Genomic DNA, 17,406 nt, shown 5'->3' with positions numbered 1-17,406 from the left:
CCTGTTTCCTTTCGATATTTGCGCATATCGGATCGTAATTTCCTGAATTATGGCCCCTGATTGTACGAAAAATCATGTTTTTAGCTTGTGGTCCCTCAAGAAGTCAATTTTTATCCAATATAAAAAAACGTTTTAGTATATCTCCATTACACCATAATGATAGTAGAGTTCGAATTTCGTGAATATCGGACCAAAACTGTCGGACAAAATTGCCGCCCATTGTACGCAAATAGTGTATAATATGGTATATCAAGGTTGTGGACCCTCTAGAGGTCACAATTTTCATCAGATTTTAATGAAACTTGGAATGCATGTTTATATCACTAAGATCTTGATTCCTTTCGATAATCGTGCATATCAGATCGTAACTTCCTGAATTATGCCTCCTGATTGTATGAAAAATCGCGCTTCTAACTTGTGGTCCATCTATAGGTCACAATTTTCATCCGATTTAAAAGAAACGTTTTAATATATCACCGTTACACACTAATGATAGTTGAGCTCAAATTTCGTGAAAATCGGACCACAACTGTCGGACAAAATGCACGCCCATTATACGCAAATAGTGTAAAATATAGTATATCAAGGTTGTGGACCCTCTAGAGGTCACAATTTTCATCTGATTTTGATGAAGCTTGGAATGCATGTTTATATCACAAAGATCTTGGTTCCTGTCGATATTCGTGCATATCGGATCGTATCTTCCTGATTTATGGCCCCTGATTTTACGAAAAATCACACTTTTAGCTTGTCGCCCCTCAAGAGGTCACAATTTTTATCCAATTTAAAAAAAACGTTTTAATATATCACTGTTACACCCTAATGATAGTAGAGTTCGAATTTCGTGAAAATCGGACCAAAACTTCGGACAAAATGGCTGCCCCCTGTACACAAATAGTGTAAACATCTGGTATATCAAGGTTGTGGACCTCCTAGAGGTCACAATTTTGATCCGATTTTGATGAACCTTTTCCAAAGTTCTAAGTTCCTTTCAGTATACGCACATATCGGATCGTAACTTCCTGAATTATGGCCCTTAATTGTATGAAAAATCGCGTTTTGAGCTTGTGGTCTCTATAGATGTCACAATTATTATCTGATTTAAAAAAAAATGTGTGAATATATCACAGTTATACACTAATGATGGTTGAGTTCGAATTTTGTGAAAATTGGACAAAAACTGACGGACATAATGGCCTCCCCATGTTCGCAAATAGTGTAAAAATATGGTATATCAAGGTTGTGGACCCTCTAGAGGCCACAGTTTTTATCCGATTTGGATGCAACTTTAAATATATGTTTTTCTCATCATGATCTTGGTTCCTTTTGATAATCACACATCCAAATATAACTTCCTGGATTTTTAGCTTGTGGATTCTCTAGAGGTCACAATTTTTTTTTCCGATTTTAAAAAACATTTAGATATATCACTATTCCACCATGATGAAGGTTGAATTGGAATTTCGGAAAAATCAAAAGGAAAGTGCCCAACAAAATGGCCTCTCTTTGTACGCAAATGGTGTATAAGTATGTAATACAGGTTAATTCGTCGGTGAAGTGTCAAAAGGGTGTATCTCGGGAAATTAGTCAAATACACATTTTTGCATTTTTAAAATCTCCCAATTAATATGCACATTTCTTTCTAAGCTGTGTATCTCTACACCAATTAGAACTGTTCTGGGTATCATGTGTCCAAATGTTGTATCTTGATTTGTGGAAATTTTGAAATGCAAAAGGTTCTATTTCTTAATCTTTAGAAATTCTTAGATACATCCTTTTGACACTTCACCGATGTTATGTACCCTCTAGAGGTCACAATTTTTATCCGATTTTGATGAAACTTAAAACATATCTTTATATTTAAAAAATCTGAGTCCCTTTTGATATTTGCGCATTTCAGACCATAACTTTCTAGATTATGGCCCCTGATTGTACTAAAAATCATTTTTGTGTTTTTGGCCTGTTCTCTATCCATCTCTTGCAAAATTTGGCCGTATCCTGCCTGGCAGCCGCTGGTTTCTATACATGGAAACATTTTAAGAAAAATAGAACCATGCAAGTGAGTTCAATCAGTCTGAAGAGTAAAATATGAACCAAAGTAGTCACAAATATGATAAAACATGTATGCTGGTGGTTTGGCTGATAAAAATTGTGACCCAATTTTGTAAACTGGTGAGATCTGTCGTAGGCCTACATGTTATTTCTACTTGTGACCAGTGGCACATCCATATGTGGGGTCCCTAGCCCCATCCCCTCTCCAATAACAGTATAAAATTCGCAAATTATTGTGTTTCAATGAAATGTGTAAATTTTAATTTTTTTTGTTGCTTGCGGTGATGTGAGTTGCCCCACCCTGAAGAAAATATTCTGTGCCTACCACTAAGGCAGTAGTCTTTGATCCCTAGCCCCACCTCCTACTCCAAAAACTGTATAAAATTCACTAATTATTGTGTTTGTGAGAATTTTTTGTTGCTCAGGGTGACGTGAGGATCCCCCCACCCCACCACCAACAAAATATTCTACATCCCGCCACTCAGGCAGTAAGGTGCTGCCTCACTAACCAGGAGATCTGTTGGTGTGGCGCATAAAAGAACCCTAAACAGTTGATATTCAAAATAATAAAAGTAGGTGGGAGTACCACTGTACAGGCAAAATTTCTTCTGGTATTTCAATTGTAATCATTGTATCTATGCTGATATTTTCTCCTAAAATCTGTATCATGCTTTGCTAACAATCTTCTCATTTATTTTATTTCAGGGCTGGATGTTTAGGTATTAATTTGATAGGAGCTAATAGAGTTATAGTTCTTGATGCTTCCTGGAATCCGTGTCATGATTGTCAAGCCATTTGCCGTGTGTTCCGTTTTGGACAGAAAAAGAAATCCTATATTTATCGCTTTGTTACAGAGAATACACTTGAACGAAAGATCTATGATCGTCAAGTAAATAAACAGAAAATGTCTGGTATGTTTAATGTTTTTCTTATTATCATGTTTCAAGTGTCATCATAACATTAAGTAACCATTTATAAAATACAATTGAAAATAGATTTTTTTCTGAAAGTATATGCATAGACCTGAGTAGCATTTAATTTTGTATGTTTAAAGAAACATTATTGCATAGATCGCTGAGAGGCACTCTTGGAAATATCAGCAATTTGTCAAACTATGTATGTATCCAAAGTATATATCATGCACTTGCATTTTCCTCGGCAGATCCCATCGTATGGTACATTATAAAAACAGTAAATATATATAGGCCTTTAAATGGAATTTAAAAACCGAACTTTTATTGGTATATTTTATATCTTTAAGATGTCTTCCATCTTTTATTTATACATTGATTATATGTGAAACATGATGTTTTTTTTCTACAGATCGTGTGGTAGATGACCTGAACCCAGATAATATGAGACGAACATCCAACGACCTTCTAGTCTTTCAGGTAAAACTGCTCTTATATTCACTTTATCCAGGTATCAGGTTATCTGGAAAGAATATGCGTATAGTGTGTCATGCACCACACTAATCACAGTTTGTAGCTATAAAGACAGCTGATTAGTATGAGATTTTACTCGTTTTTTTGTGGTCCATTGAACTTTTGTTGAATCCCTCACCATTTACTGTGTGACATTATCAATTTTTCAATGTTAAACTGTATTTCTTCTATTAAAGGATCGGGATTATCCTGAAGTAGATTTCTCTGACAAGATGGAGAAACACACAGATCCTGTTATTCTAAATGTTTTGAATAGAGAAGGAAAATGGCTGACTGAGGTAAGAATAATTCATTTATGATCTATATGTACTTTTGCTTTCACACTTACTTTCTGTTTATCCTTTACTCTCACTTTTCTAGCTGGTCAATTTTGGGGTCAGTCTGATTAAAATACAGATCTACACTACATGAAGATCTGACCAGTTGTAGTGGAACGGTGCGTCAGGTGTCATACGAGTGGCTTTTGACCTTATGACATCAGACATTGATTAATCAATCAGCGTTGATGTTTCTAGTGGTTTACCCAAAGTTCTGTGCACCTCACCCCAAAAACTTGCAGTAACAGACCATTTGATTGGCTATCCCCTCATATCCAGAACGCGGGTTATATAACAACTCTTTCAGATTCTAGTGTAGTAAAGACAAGTAAACGAAATTTTGAACTATAAAGAACGAAACAAAATAGGATCTGTGTTTTAATTAGATTGTTTGGGTGTTTATCTCAAATTTAGCTGAAATTTCTTTTCGAAGAAAAACTATAAATTGTACTATGTTTTTTTTTTGTTAAGGTTAAAATTTTTTATCAGTACCTAATGTTATGACATATCAATTGACTGACAGTTCAATTCTCTGAGAGACTGTTTTATTTTATTTTTTTCAGCCTCCGTTCACACATGAATCATTACTGTTGGATCGTAAAGAATTGAGACTAAGTAAACGTGAAAAACAACTTGCCAAAGAAGGTTATGCTAGAGATAAAAAGATGAGTGTAACCTATAGTCGACCGTCGTATGCTGCTTTCTATCCAAATAGAGGTGGTGTTGGTCTACCTATTATCAGAAATCAACAAGGGTATGATGTTAGCCTTTAATTATAATGAAGTCTTTAGGATAGGGCTCTGACAAAACATAGCAGTAAACTTGGACATGTATATTTGTTTTTGTTATTGTTCTTTATTGATATATATGGTTGGGGAGACAGAAAAGACAATATAGAATACCTGCATGAAAATTACATATTATTTTTTCACCAAACACAGTTTGAAACCCTCATAATTTGGAAGGTGCCAAACTCCTGAAAAATAGTACCTATTGGATAAGGCTTTTGATTTCCAACAAAACTTTAGTGTATGTTTGAATTATCTGTATAAAATTGTTCTATAATGATTAAGTGCTGAATTAGGATAACACCACAGTCCCTATGGACTGTAAAAATAAACAAAATATTTCCTTCAGTTTTCTCATATTTTCTCTCATTTTCCATCCTAGGCCACAACATAATGCGCAAAATTTTGTAAAGTATCTAACCTTTAATGTTTTCCAATAAGTCCACTCACATTAGTAAAATTAGGTAGAATTGGGCATAAAGTATATCTCACATCAATCTATTCTGTATTTACGACTTGTGTTCATGTTATTTTTGCTGTAACAAAATGTGGAACGTCACATACAATTCATTCCATCCGCAAACAAATAACGTTGACTTCGGATAAAATGCATTCCAAAATTTTGCGAAAATGAAAGCCAATAAAACTTGTCATTGAGGAGAAGAAAGAGAACAAAAAGCGACATTGGTAAATCTGTCAATTCCTCATGTTTTCAAATTCCGTCTGTTTCATTACTTTACAAAAATATAAACAATCAATTTTTGGAGCTGGCGCACCTGTTCAGAATATAATCATTCAGGTTCCTGGGTTCGTCCAAATTGAGGCTCAGAGGGTGGGTCTGCTATTTTGCGCTAAATCATGTTTACACATCTAATCTATATGAGATTTGTTGCCATTTCAAACATTAGAATATTTGATAATGTTATTTTCCATTCATCACATTTTTAATAATGTTATTTTCCATCCAAGATTTGATAACTTTACTATATTTCTATCCAATGTGACATTATCAATTGCATACAAAAACCATTGTTATTTTGTTAAAAGCTTGACAACAGATTATTTTTTTATTTGTTTGTTTAATAATATATAATTCACAGATTGAATAAAAATTATTGCAAATAAATCAAGAAAATAAATTTGATAGAGATATAACAGTTGTTATTTTACATCCAAGTTATGCCAATTGATAACTATAATTTTAAAAGTAATGGGAATAAACAGTCTATTCAAAGTTATTATAAGGTGGAAATGACGTACTATTACCTTAAAAAAGTCAAACACACATTTCTAAACCTAAAATGGTCATTATTTATCATGTAATATCTGTGGTTCTTTTTTGCTAAATATCTGTGGTTCTTTTTTGCTATCTCTGGGTACTGTTACGTAAACACTCATATGAAGGAGCTATCCTAATGTATGAATTTTAAATTCATAAAATGGTCCCTTTGTATGAATCAAAATAATTAAATGGCATATTATTACATTAGTTTTAATCTTCCTGGTGGGAGTAATATGTGCCATTACTGTGCAAAGAGCCATATCTATAAAAAATATTTATAACTGGAATTGACAGCTCAATGACTAAGTTTGATGATCAACGTTATCTGCTTAGGCTAAGCAGAGATAAGCAGTTTTATTTGTAGTCGCTTTCGAACAGGATTCTAGTTGAGTGAGAGCAACAAGAAGCTTGCTAATAAAAAGATAAATGTGCAAGTTATTAACGAATAACATATAAGGAATTAAGACATGGGACATCATTCTCACTGTTTCCCTGTTCAGTCATTTGTATAGGAAATTAATTACAACCCATACTTTTAAAATTAAGAGTGGTTCCTTGGTAGCAGAAGACAGAGAAGAAAAACTGACATGAAACTAGCTTCTTGATGTCATTTAGAAATAGTCTGCCCAGTTTTCTGCTAGTTTCTCAATCTTCACAAAATACTGATTTATTTATTACGCTTTGTTTACGGTTGCCATAACATCAAGACCATGTTTTCTGCAAGTTAAATATGTAACGAATTCTGATAATACTTTCCAGGTTACCGTATACACGAGGAGCGTATGTACGACCAGTAGCTAGTGTTAAACCTATGATATCTACACCATTACCTATAGGATTTAAAGCTGGTGGTAAACTAGATTCACCATTAGGTAATAGTATAATGAGACCAGGTGTATCAGTTCATCAAGTTATAACAACTACAGGTAATATACTCATTTAGACACCTTCTCTTACCCTGGTTGCCGTGTGTGCATGCACAAGTTGAAAATCGTCAAAGATTATTTAGCCTTGACTCCAGTGTAAGATCAGAATCCTCTTAAGGGGCATATCTATAAAGATAGATTCATAATGAAAAGTGTACAATTCATTTAGAATAGAACCAGAGACTTTTTTTTTAATATGCCATATAATTCTCTTGAAAATCAGGGGAGGTTACTTGTACAAAATATGCAGACATTATATTATCTCCCCTTAGACCACAATGAAAAGTCTAGTAGATGCAATGTTCTGCTTATATTGGTATTTATGTCTTTTTTATGTCAGACAAAATCTTAGTATATTATTATGTTGATTTTTTTCAGAAATTGTATTGCCTGGTTCTAACACTGCTACTCAGGCTGGTGCTGTGAACAGGATTCCACCAGGACAGAAAGTGCTAGTCATTAAGACATTGAAGGGAGTATATATACGTACAGCTGATAAGAAACTATTTGCTGTAAGATCAAAGACCTTACCCGGCCCTTCTATGGCACCTCCTGGTCCACTAAATTTATCATCATCTGCATTAACCACATTGTCAGCTTCACAACCAACAGGTAGGGAACTTATTTGTCACTGTTGTTATTTATTTACCCTTGTTGTTATTTATTTCTGTAGAGAGGGACATATATTTTCTCAATTTTGCAGATATTTTTTGAACAATTTTGCTCAGCATAGCTCTTGGTGTATATGTATATGTGAAGTGGTATCAGGTGTTCTACAAGACATAAGCACAATATGTGTCATGCATTACACACACCTATAAAGAAATGGGGCAATAGGTTAGAGCTGGATTTCAGCAACCCATGTACTTGTCTGTTTTTTAGTAGCCATGCATTATTAGGCCATTAAATATAAATTGTACATTTATCTGACTAAAAAACTGCATAAATAATTTTCAAAAAACAAAATTTAAAAAGAATTCATGACTGACCTGCCCTTCACAAATGACCTCTTATCTTAGGTAGCCTTATATATTAAAGATGTTGCACATTGTAATGGCACCTATGTATTTAATAATATTTGTATTTTTTGTTTTAACAGGATTAACGCGACCAATACCATCCATTTCTTCAAGTACCGCCACTTCATCATCTCCAGCTAACCTCAATATTAAGATTATTTCAAGTGGAGGTGCAGCTTTTAACGGCAAGGAGAAAAAAATTATTATAAACAGGAACAATAATAGTGCTATGGTGAAAGCCTTTCCAAAACCATCCACTCAATCCAAGAGCCCAATGGCAGCAGAATTACTACAGAGTGAAATGTTGTCTACCATCTACTCTCAGACGGACACAGTCAATGCTCTACTGAGAGATCAAGATTCAGAAAATAGTTCAGAGGCTTCTTCTAGTGATAAACCAAATGACACAAATGTCACTTTTACTGGTTCATCAAGGTCTAGTACCAATGCTACCACTAGTATTAAAACTAATAACATGGATGGGGGTGGATATATGGTTCGTGTTAATCCTAATCCACTTAACTCAGTCATAGGTAATTACAAGATAATCTTTATACTAACTGAACAAAACAATTAGTTTTAGATCTTTACTTCATTTTAAAGTAGTCCATGTAAGACGGACTAATTTGTCATTTTTAATCAGCCTTTCATCACACAAATGTTGAATATTCATAGTAATTTAGAATTTCTAAGAGTTTAAGCTCTATTCTCGCCGTACCCTTTCCACAATTCTATGTGGCTGACTAAATGCCATTGAAGCATTTGATCCACACTGGCAATAAAATGCACATTGTGTATCTCTCGATAATGTCACTTACTCACTGTCAACACATGTTATTTTGGTTACCAACTAATTCATGAATTAGCTATTCAAATGTTCTGTTTGAGTAATATGGGAATTTGTAAAATAAATGTGTCCAAATGGTCATAATAGTAAGTCTTTACTCCATGCAAAGATTTGATTTGGGTTGTTTTTATTAGATGATAACAGTAGGTGATAATAATAATAATAATTTATTGAACTTGTGTAGTAACAAAATCCAGCTTGTAGAGCTGCTATGTTGTGCTTGTACAAAAGAAATATATGATTATAAGCACCATAAAAAAGAGTATAAAATAACAACAAATAAAAATAGCACAATACAGGAATAATATTAATATCATTAAAAAGAAATTTAATATTGTAAAAATGACAGAATTTAAAAAAAAAATGAAAATTAAATTAATTGGTAGATCTACAATAAGATAATAAACTTTAAAAAAATAAAATTGCAAGGTACAGACAAGATATACAAAATTATAATATTTGCTAAATGAGATAATCATATTAAGGCTTTTCTTCAGAACAATTCTATCTTTAGATTCTTAACAATAATGCTAAGTTAAGGAAACAGGACCTCTTTGAATTATGTTAAACTGGGCTGGGGTAATTGTAATTGAAGATTTCAAGAGTAATGAAAATGCACTTAATTCTTTCAAATAAATGTACATAGTGAACTATATTTTCAATTTATTTTAAACAACAGTTTTTGTCACCACCAACTCTTAACTTAAAAATTTACTTTTTGTTTAGAAATGACAATGTAGAAAAATAACTGTTATTGTGTATCCAAAGAGTATTTTGAGCCGGATTCTATAGGTGCTTCTTGGTTTTAAAAAAAGGGTTGTTTATATATATATATATATATAGTCATATAGACATAAAGTAATGGGTAATAGTAATTAATTACATTGTTAAAAAATGAGAAAGTAATCTAATTATTTATATTTAAAACAGTTTGCTCTAAGATAGGATACAATAAGATACACAAACTTTACTTTCACATAACAATGATAAATTATATAAAATCAAATTTGATAACACCCAAACACATGTTTTAAAATTATATTTGGAACATGTTTAACCAATTCTATCACATATGGGATAATGACTGACACCAATATTGTCCTTTAATCTGGCATGTTATTGTCCCCCGCCTTTCAAGCAGAGAGATAAGCAATTTGATTGGCCGAGACTTTAGAACACAATAACCCTCCTTCTAATTGAGCTAGAATGATCACACTTGGCGGAGGTTTTTATTAGGTTAATGCCTTGATGGAGTTCAAAGATGAGCATTTTCTGCTTAGGGTAAGCATAGATAAGCAATCTGATTGGTTGATGCTTTGGGGCGAATAACTTTGGTTTTTAATTAAGTGAGAGTGATGAAACTCTGAGTATAGATTCATTATATCATTTACCTTGACTAAGTTTGATGATGAGAATTTTTTTTTAGGCTAAGGATCAGACTTTGGAACATAACAACTCTGCTTTTAATTGAGATAGAATGTTTAAACTTGATGTTGATGTTCATTAGGTGAATGTCTTGTCGGAGTCCAATGATTAACATTTCGTGCTAAAGCTAAACAGAGCTAAGCAATTTCATTGGTCGATGCTTTGGGACAAGATAATTTTGATTCTATCTGATAGAGAGTGATATAACTTAGTGTATAGTTGATAATCATTTTGATTGCTTGATACTTTTGAAAAAAAATAAATGTGCGATTAATTAATGTGTCATCTATTTATTTTGGTATTTCGGCGGGGGACATCAGCCTCTGTTGGCTTGTTTCAATTAGTTGTAGGGCAAGCTCTCTCACGATTGAGTTTTCATTTTGGCAAAAGTTAATCTAGTTATTGATTTTAGTTTTGTTTTGTTGAAAAAATTGATTATATCACAACATTGGTTTGATCTACTGATTTAAAGATTTCCATATTGTATACAATTGAACCTGATTTACGTAGTCATGTTTTTTTTTACCTAATCAAAGAGGTTATGGCCTGTTAAATTTAACAATTGTTGAAGTTTTCCTAAAATGAAAAGTTTCTTCTTTAATATTCTAATACATTAAATCAACTAAACATTGGAACTATTGAATTAGTTGGTTTTTATTCAGGTTAATAGTATCAACTATACATAATATTCTATACCTAGACTGTCTTGCGTTTATTTACAATACTCTTATTAAACAACTACATTTTTCATTTTATGCTGTGGATATGAAGACCAATTTTTTTCAATGTATGATTGATTTGTTGCACTTAATTATATGACGTCACATTGATATCATGTGATGGTACTATCCAAGCACATCTTTGTATGTGTCATAATGTAATGAGGTCTGTGTTGTAAATGAAACTGTAATTTTTTAGGGGAGCGATTTTTTCAATTTGTTGATTAAGGGGAGCTTTTTTTCACTTCTCCTCTAAAATACAAACAACAACGACTGAACTAGGGAGTCAAGACAGACTTTACGATAACAGCACGTATGTGCTAACAATTCGGTCATCCAACCCCCCTGGATGGGGTGGACAAATGGTTAATGCATGTGCATTGCATCATAAGATTTCCCACTTGTAGGGTCGCCTATCCAACCTCATGGGTTTTCTCTGGGTCCTTCGGTTTCCTTCCAGTGCTAAAGACCCCTAAACGCAAGTGATTGATTGATATAAAATTGAAGCATATGTTAGTGTCCCGAAATGACTGTACGAAAAATCACGTTTTCAGCTTGTGGACATTCTAGAAGTCACAATTTTCCCCCCCACCCCTTCCTTCTCTTACAAAATGTGGGCGTATCTTACAGGGCAACCACTTGTTCACATGAAAAAAGAGATTTTTATTTTTCAGATAATGATTCTACGTGTACGAAGGACTTTGATTCTCTCAACTTATCTATAGGATCGATCAACAAACCTGTTGGCATCTCTAAACCAGCTGCATCCACCATTACTACTTCACAGGACAGTAATCACATCCTTGGTCAAACACCTCCTAACTCCTCATCACAATCTAACAGTATGGACAGTTTTCCTTTCAGCAATGAAGACATGAACCCTAGTGCTAGTACAAACCTGACTAATCACCCATATAATGTGACATCAAGTAACATCACCGACAGCAATATAAGTAACTTCCATGGTTCTAGTAGAAACAATAGTTTTAGTGCTCAGAATTCTGGTGTTTTTAATGCAACTAATTCAAACCCTGGACCTGATTATAATGCTTTTCAATCTAACAATGCTAGTTCTGACCCACGAAATGCCTTTAGCAACAGCGGATATTACGATCAAGAATATAATTTTGGTGGATCTAATAGCATGAATAAAATGGATAATGCAAGTGAAATATTAGATTTGTGTAACCAGTATGGAGATAGCGATTCCCAAGATTACAATCTTCAGAATCAATCTGCTAATTCCATTAGTGAATTGTTGGAGTCGTCGTCCGAGAGAACAAGTCAACGGGTTGGTCCACCTAATATGTCAGTCAGTAACCACTCAGAGAACAACATGATCACTGATGATACCAGTACCAGTCAGAATAATACCACCAATGCAAGTGCAAACAGCAACAACCCCAACTACTCTCAGAATAATCAAGGAAGCTCAAACAATCAAAGTTCTTACAATAATTTTGGAAATAACTACAACCCGATGGGAAACTTTGGTCATTCTAACAACTATAATAATAGTACGTTTAATAGTGGCATGCAGCAAGCATCACCAATGATGGACCAGAATTATGTGAACCCTTACACCAATATGCCCGCTAATCCTTTCTTCCCTTATTTCCCGCAACATAATTATCCAATGATGGGACAGACGCCAGGCATGGGCATGCATATGGGTGGTATGCCATTAATGTCTGGTTTTAATCCAGGAATAATGGGTGGTATTCAGCCTCAAATGATGTCTCAGATGTCTAGTCCGACCACATCTAGCAGTCAACAGCCAACAGAACAACCAGCAACTAACACCACCTCATCCCCACAAGTTCCTATGCATCATCAAGGAATGTACGGTATGCCTTACATGAACACTCCTATGAATCCTTTTATGTATAACAATTCCCCCAACTCTATGTATATGCCCATGATGAATCCATTTTCATCTGTGGCTGCCCAACAGATAAATTCCATTGCCAATGGAATGAACCAGACTCCCAACCAATCGCATGAGCAGAGCTCAACAGGCAATATGCAGGCCGATAGCAATCCTGTTACTACAGCGAAGTGAAATGAAGGAATTTTAAAAACTGTTTAGATATAAACAAGTTGATATATCAGTGCAATTTGTATGTCGGTTAAACATCCTGTTTTAAATACATGATTTTGAAAAGTGAATTAATTTGTTAATGTGTAATGGCAATTAATGGCTTTAAAGAAATAGAAGAATAACTGTGTGATCTAAATTACATTAAAATTATTAGTCAAGACGTTTGTAATGTGATCTGAGAATCAGTAGGGAAATTTTGTGTAATGTGAACTTTTAATTTAAGAAGAGTAAACTGTACATGTGTAATGTGAACTTTTAAGTAAAGAAAAGTAAACTGTACATGTATAATGTAAACTTTTAAATAAAGAAGAGTAAACTGTACAATGTAAACTAATTTACATTTAAAGAATCGGAACTGTGTAATGTGAACTAATTACAGTAATGAATAATATTAAAGATAACTTGCAATGTACATGTAAACGAAATTATATTTAAAGGAATTGTTTTACACTATAACTGATAACTGTAGTATGGATATACATGTAGTGGGTACATAGTGTTGTTTGATGATAAAATATTTTCTATGAAAATGTTTTTACGGTACACATATCATTTATTTTGTAGGTCACTAATCGTATCAATGAAATTATGCATTATTGATGTTCTTTGTTTTACATTGTATAAAGTTTGTTCATAATAGCGCATATTGAATTTGATAGGCATTTTTTATAGTTCAAACTTTCATTTTACTTGTCTTTACTACACTAGGATCTGGAAGAGTTGTTATATGAAGTTGATGTGAAGGATTAGCCAATGAAACATCGAGTTCTTGGCATTCGCTGCACGGAACAGTGGGTATTCAACTAGAAACATCAACGCTGATTGATTAATAAAATGGCTGATGTCGTAGGTCATATGCTGCTTGTATCAACGTTGATTGGTTTTTTTTTTTAATCAAATGTCTGACATCATAGGTCGAAGCTCGCGCGTATGACCCCTGGCGCAAGCTCTTACTATAACTGGTCAAATCTTCATGCAGTAGAGGCCATCAAAAGTATAAAAAAAAACGGAAAGAAATATAGATCTGTATTTTAATCAGATTGGACTTTATTAATGAGTCCACAAAATCTATCTCTTGTTATCGCAGGTGGCACACACTCTACATGATGTAGGTGCAACAAAATGAAGTCTTTGGGTGATAATTAGCCTTTGTGTGTGTGTGTGCGTTAAAACCAAAAACATTTGTCACTGTAAGTAAATGATTTTCAAAAACAAGAACCTTTCTGTACAAATAAAATCAGAACCAGTCACAATTAATAACTGCGACCATTTACGGTTCCTGTATATTGTTCATATTTATCATATTTTCATCCAATTTTAATATTTCGGAAAGAATTTTACTCTTGTGTTTGGAATTTGGGCACCAACAACTAGAAACAATGTATAAGGAGACTGTACATTGTTTATGTACTGAATTTCAAGGATGCCACCTCGCTATAGGCGCCAATCTGATAAAATTACAGATCTATGTTTTGGTTTTTTGGTTTTTTTACATGAAGATCTGACTGGTGGAAGTGGAAGGTCGTGTCAGAGGTCATACAAGCGGCTTTTGACCCTATGACATCAGACGTTGATTAACCTATGAGCGTTTATGTTTCTAGTGGGTTACCCATAGTTCTTTATGCCAAAAACTCACCGTAAAAGACCGTTTCATTGGCTAATCAGTCACATCATCCAGAATGCGGTTTATATAACGACTCTTCCAGATGCTAGCGTAATAAAGTCAAGTAAAACGAAAGTTTGAACTATAAAAATCGGAACGAATAGGATATGTGTTTTAATCAGATTGTATAGGCACTTGACTGCAACAATCTAACTAGGCTACTGCATAGAATCATGAAATTAGGAGGTGTGGAATCTGGTTTTAAGATATGTGTGTAAATATAATAATATATGTAACTGTAAGTAAAATATATTATAAGGACCATGTTCTCGTTCAACCTATATTACACACACTTTTCTTTTTCTCTTTTAAAATTACATTCATATGACCATTCTAAACTGGGTATTCTGTAATTTTAATTAATGCAGAGAAAAAGACAACAAAATTGTTTTCTCAACTTATTTATATATCTATATACATACACAACTGTATCTGTTTACATTTGAATTATTGGAGAGGAAAAAGACAATGAAATTTTTTACATTTACTGAATATCAAGCCATGAAATTTTATTTAAAAAAGAATTTGGTTTAAACAAATTTAATACAAGTGAAAAAGGTAATTATGTATAACTTCAGAGGATTTTTAATATTTTATTTCTTTTTATCTGTTGTTTAATTTCGTAAAATATATTATATACCATATATCATTGTTGTACATTATATCTTGTCTTTAATTCTTATCACTTTGTATATCTGTGTAATTCTTCCCATCCAGACTTTCCTTTCCTGTAACACTTGTAATATTTTTGACTTCATTTTAATGTTATTCATGTAAATTTAAATTATTATTCAGATCATGTCCACACATTGTAGAATATTCATATTTACATTAATATATAACTGTACCCTACTGGCTTTAAACATGCACATGAACTTAAATGTTATATTAATATTTGTTAAGGACATCATTTATACATTATGTATGTTTTGTTGCTGTACCATATACCATGTATGGCAATTAATAGTCCTAGTTTTAAATCAAAATTTTGTTAAGATTTAAGAATAACTTTAAATGTAGAATTATTGTGATAAAAAAATAAGAATTTCCTCTAGGTTTTTTTTTCTTCAACATTTTCAGTTTGACATCTTGACTTCTTCAGATCAGTGGGTGGCCAAGAGGTATACATGTGCCCTTTAGAGAAGGTCTGTAAATGAGTCCTGGTTTTGATCAGGGCCCTTATTCACGAAAACTTAAACTAAGATACAATCGAAATTTTAAGAAATACTGCAATTCGATTGGCTGACCAGTAAAATCAATTTGCATATATCCAATGAAGTTGCAGTATTTCTTAAAATTTCGGTTGTAACTTAGTTTAAGTTTTCGTGAATAAGGGCCCTGATGTTTGCATATGACTAGTAGTAATGTCTCTGGTTTTCCTCCCACTACTAAAAATTTAACACGCTAGTCCCAAAATATTCAAATTTGTGCTATCTGTCTCCTCTCTTCAGAGGGGGTTGGGTGCGTATTGTTTTTATACGCCCACATTGAAATGTGGTCGTATATTGTCATCACCCTCTTCTGTCCGTCCGACTAAAGTTAATATTCGATTGACTACAAATTTATACACAGTGTTTAAGGTCACAAGACGAAGAAGCCTATTGATTTTCAGCGATTTCCAATAATTACTGCCAAAGTTATGGCCCGCGATCTCTTTGAAAAATCTTGTGGACGCTCTAGAGGCTAAAGTTAATATCCGATTGACTTTAAATTTATACACAGTGTTTAAGGTCATGAGACGAAGAAGCCTATTGATGTTCAATGATATGCAATAATTACTGCCAGAGTTATGGCCTTGATCACTTTGAAATATTTGTGGATGCTCTAGAGGGTAAAGTTAATATCCAATTGACTTTAGATTTATTCAGTATTTAAGGTCATGAGACGATGAAGCCTATTGATTTTCAACGATTTCCGATATTTTTACTGCCAGAGTTATGGCCCTTGATCTCTTGAAAAATCTTTGTGGACGCTCTAAAGGCTACAGTTAATATCCGATTGACTTTAAATTTAAACACTGTGTTTGAGGTCAGGAGTCAAAGAAACCTATTGATTTTTAACAATATCCGATAATTACTGCGAGAGTTGTGGCCCTTGATCACATTAAAATATCTTGTGGATGCTCTAGAGGATAAAGTTAATATCCGATTGACTTCGGATTTATACACAGTGTTTAAGGTCGTGAGACGAAGAAGCCCAGTGATTTTCAACGATTTCCGATAATTACTACCAGAGTTATGGCCCTTGATCACTTTGAAAAATTCTAATGATTTTCTGACAATTACATAATGAGTTGTTACTCTTAATCAGACTTTAGTGTATTATAAATGTTTCATTACCCACAATAGAAAAAATATGCGACAACTCTTGTTGACTGCTCGGAGGACTTAGCTGCTGTGGGCGTATGTTTCATTGCCTGGCAACGTATCTTCTGTATTACAGTAAATGTCAAAGCATTTCCCAGTGGGGTGACCAAAATATAACCTTCCAAGATTTTTCAAGCTAGGCGAAATGCTGCTATCTCCCCAAAATTCCCCTCCCTTGCATTCCACATGTAAAACAAAATGACCAGAGTATTGTCTTCCCAGGCGGAAACCTCCATTTCCATTCACTATGCCACACACAACTCCATCAGAGGGAACAATAAAATAATGATTCACAGTCTGATTCAGGCATGGGCTTTAGTTGGAGGCTGCAAATGGTTCAATTAATATTCTGTATATATATTTGTAGTAATTATACTATGGTAAACTGAAATTTTGGGGCCCACAAAATCTTAATCCCCCTCTGAATAAACAAGAAAAATGTTGATCACTGTTTGA

General features: G+C 33.5%; 1 protein-coding gene across 1 annotated transcript in view; it reads left to right on the top strand.

The window, feature by feature from the left end:
• Positions 1-15,633, top strand: part of LOC126828697 (helicase ARIP4) — a 34,569-nt gene extending 18,936 nt beyond the window's left edge. Inside the window, exons 16-23 of the mRNA XM_050558638.2 lie at positions 2,758-2,963; positions 3,376-3,443; positions 3,674-3,775; positions 4,378-4,568; positions 6,644-6,810; positions 7,189-7,422; positions 7,910-8,362; positions 11,495-15,633. Of these exons, the coding sequence (XP_050414595.2) occupies positions 2,758-2,963; positions 3,376-3,443; positions 3,674-3,775; positions 4,378-4,568; positions 6,644-6,810; positions 7,189-7,422; positions 7,910-8,362; positions 11,495-12,882 (2,809 nt within the window). The 3' untranslated portion in view covers positions 12,883-15,633. The remainder of the gene's footprint in view (positions 1-2,757; positions 2,964-3,375; positions 3,444-3,673; positions 3,776-4,377; positions 4,569-6,643; positions 6,811-7,188; positions 7,423-7,909; positions 8,363-11,494) is intronic.
• The last annotated feature ends 1,773 nt before the right edge of the window (positions 15,634-17,406 follow it).

This window comes from Patella vulgata, chromosome 7 (genome assembly GCF_932274485.2).
Source record: "Patella vulgata chromosome 7, xgPatVulg1.2, whole genome shotgun sequence".
NCBI classification, from domain to species: domain Eukaryota; kingdom Metazoa; phylum Mollusca; class Gastropoda; family Patellidae; genus Patella; species Patella vulgata.
This window is presented reverse-complemented; position numbering and strand designations above follow the sequence as displayed.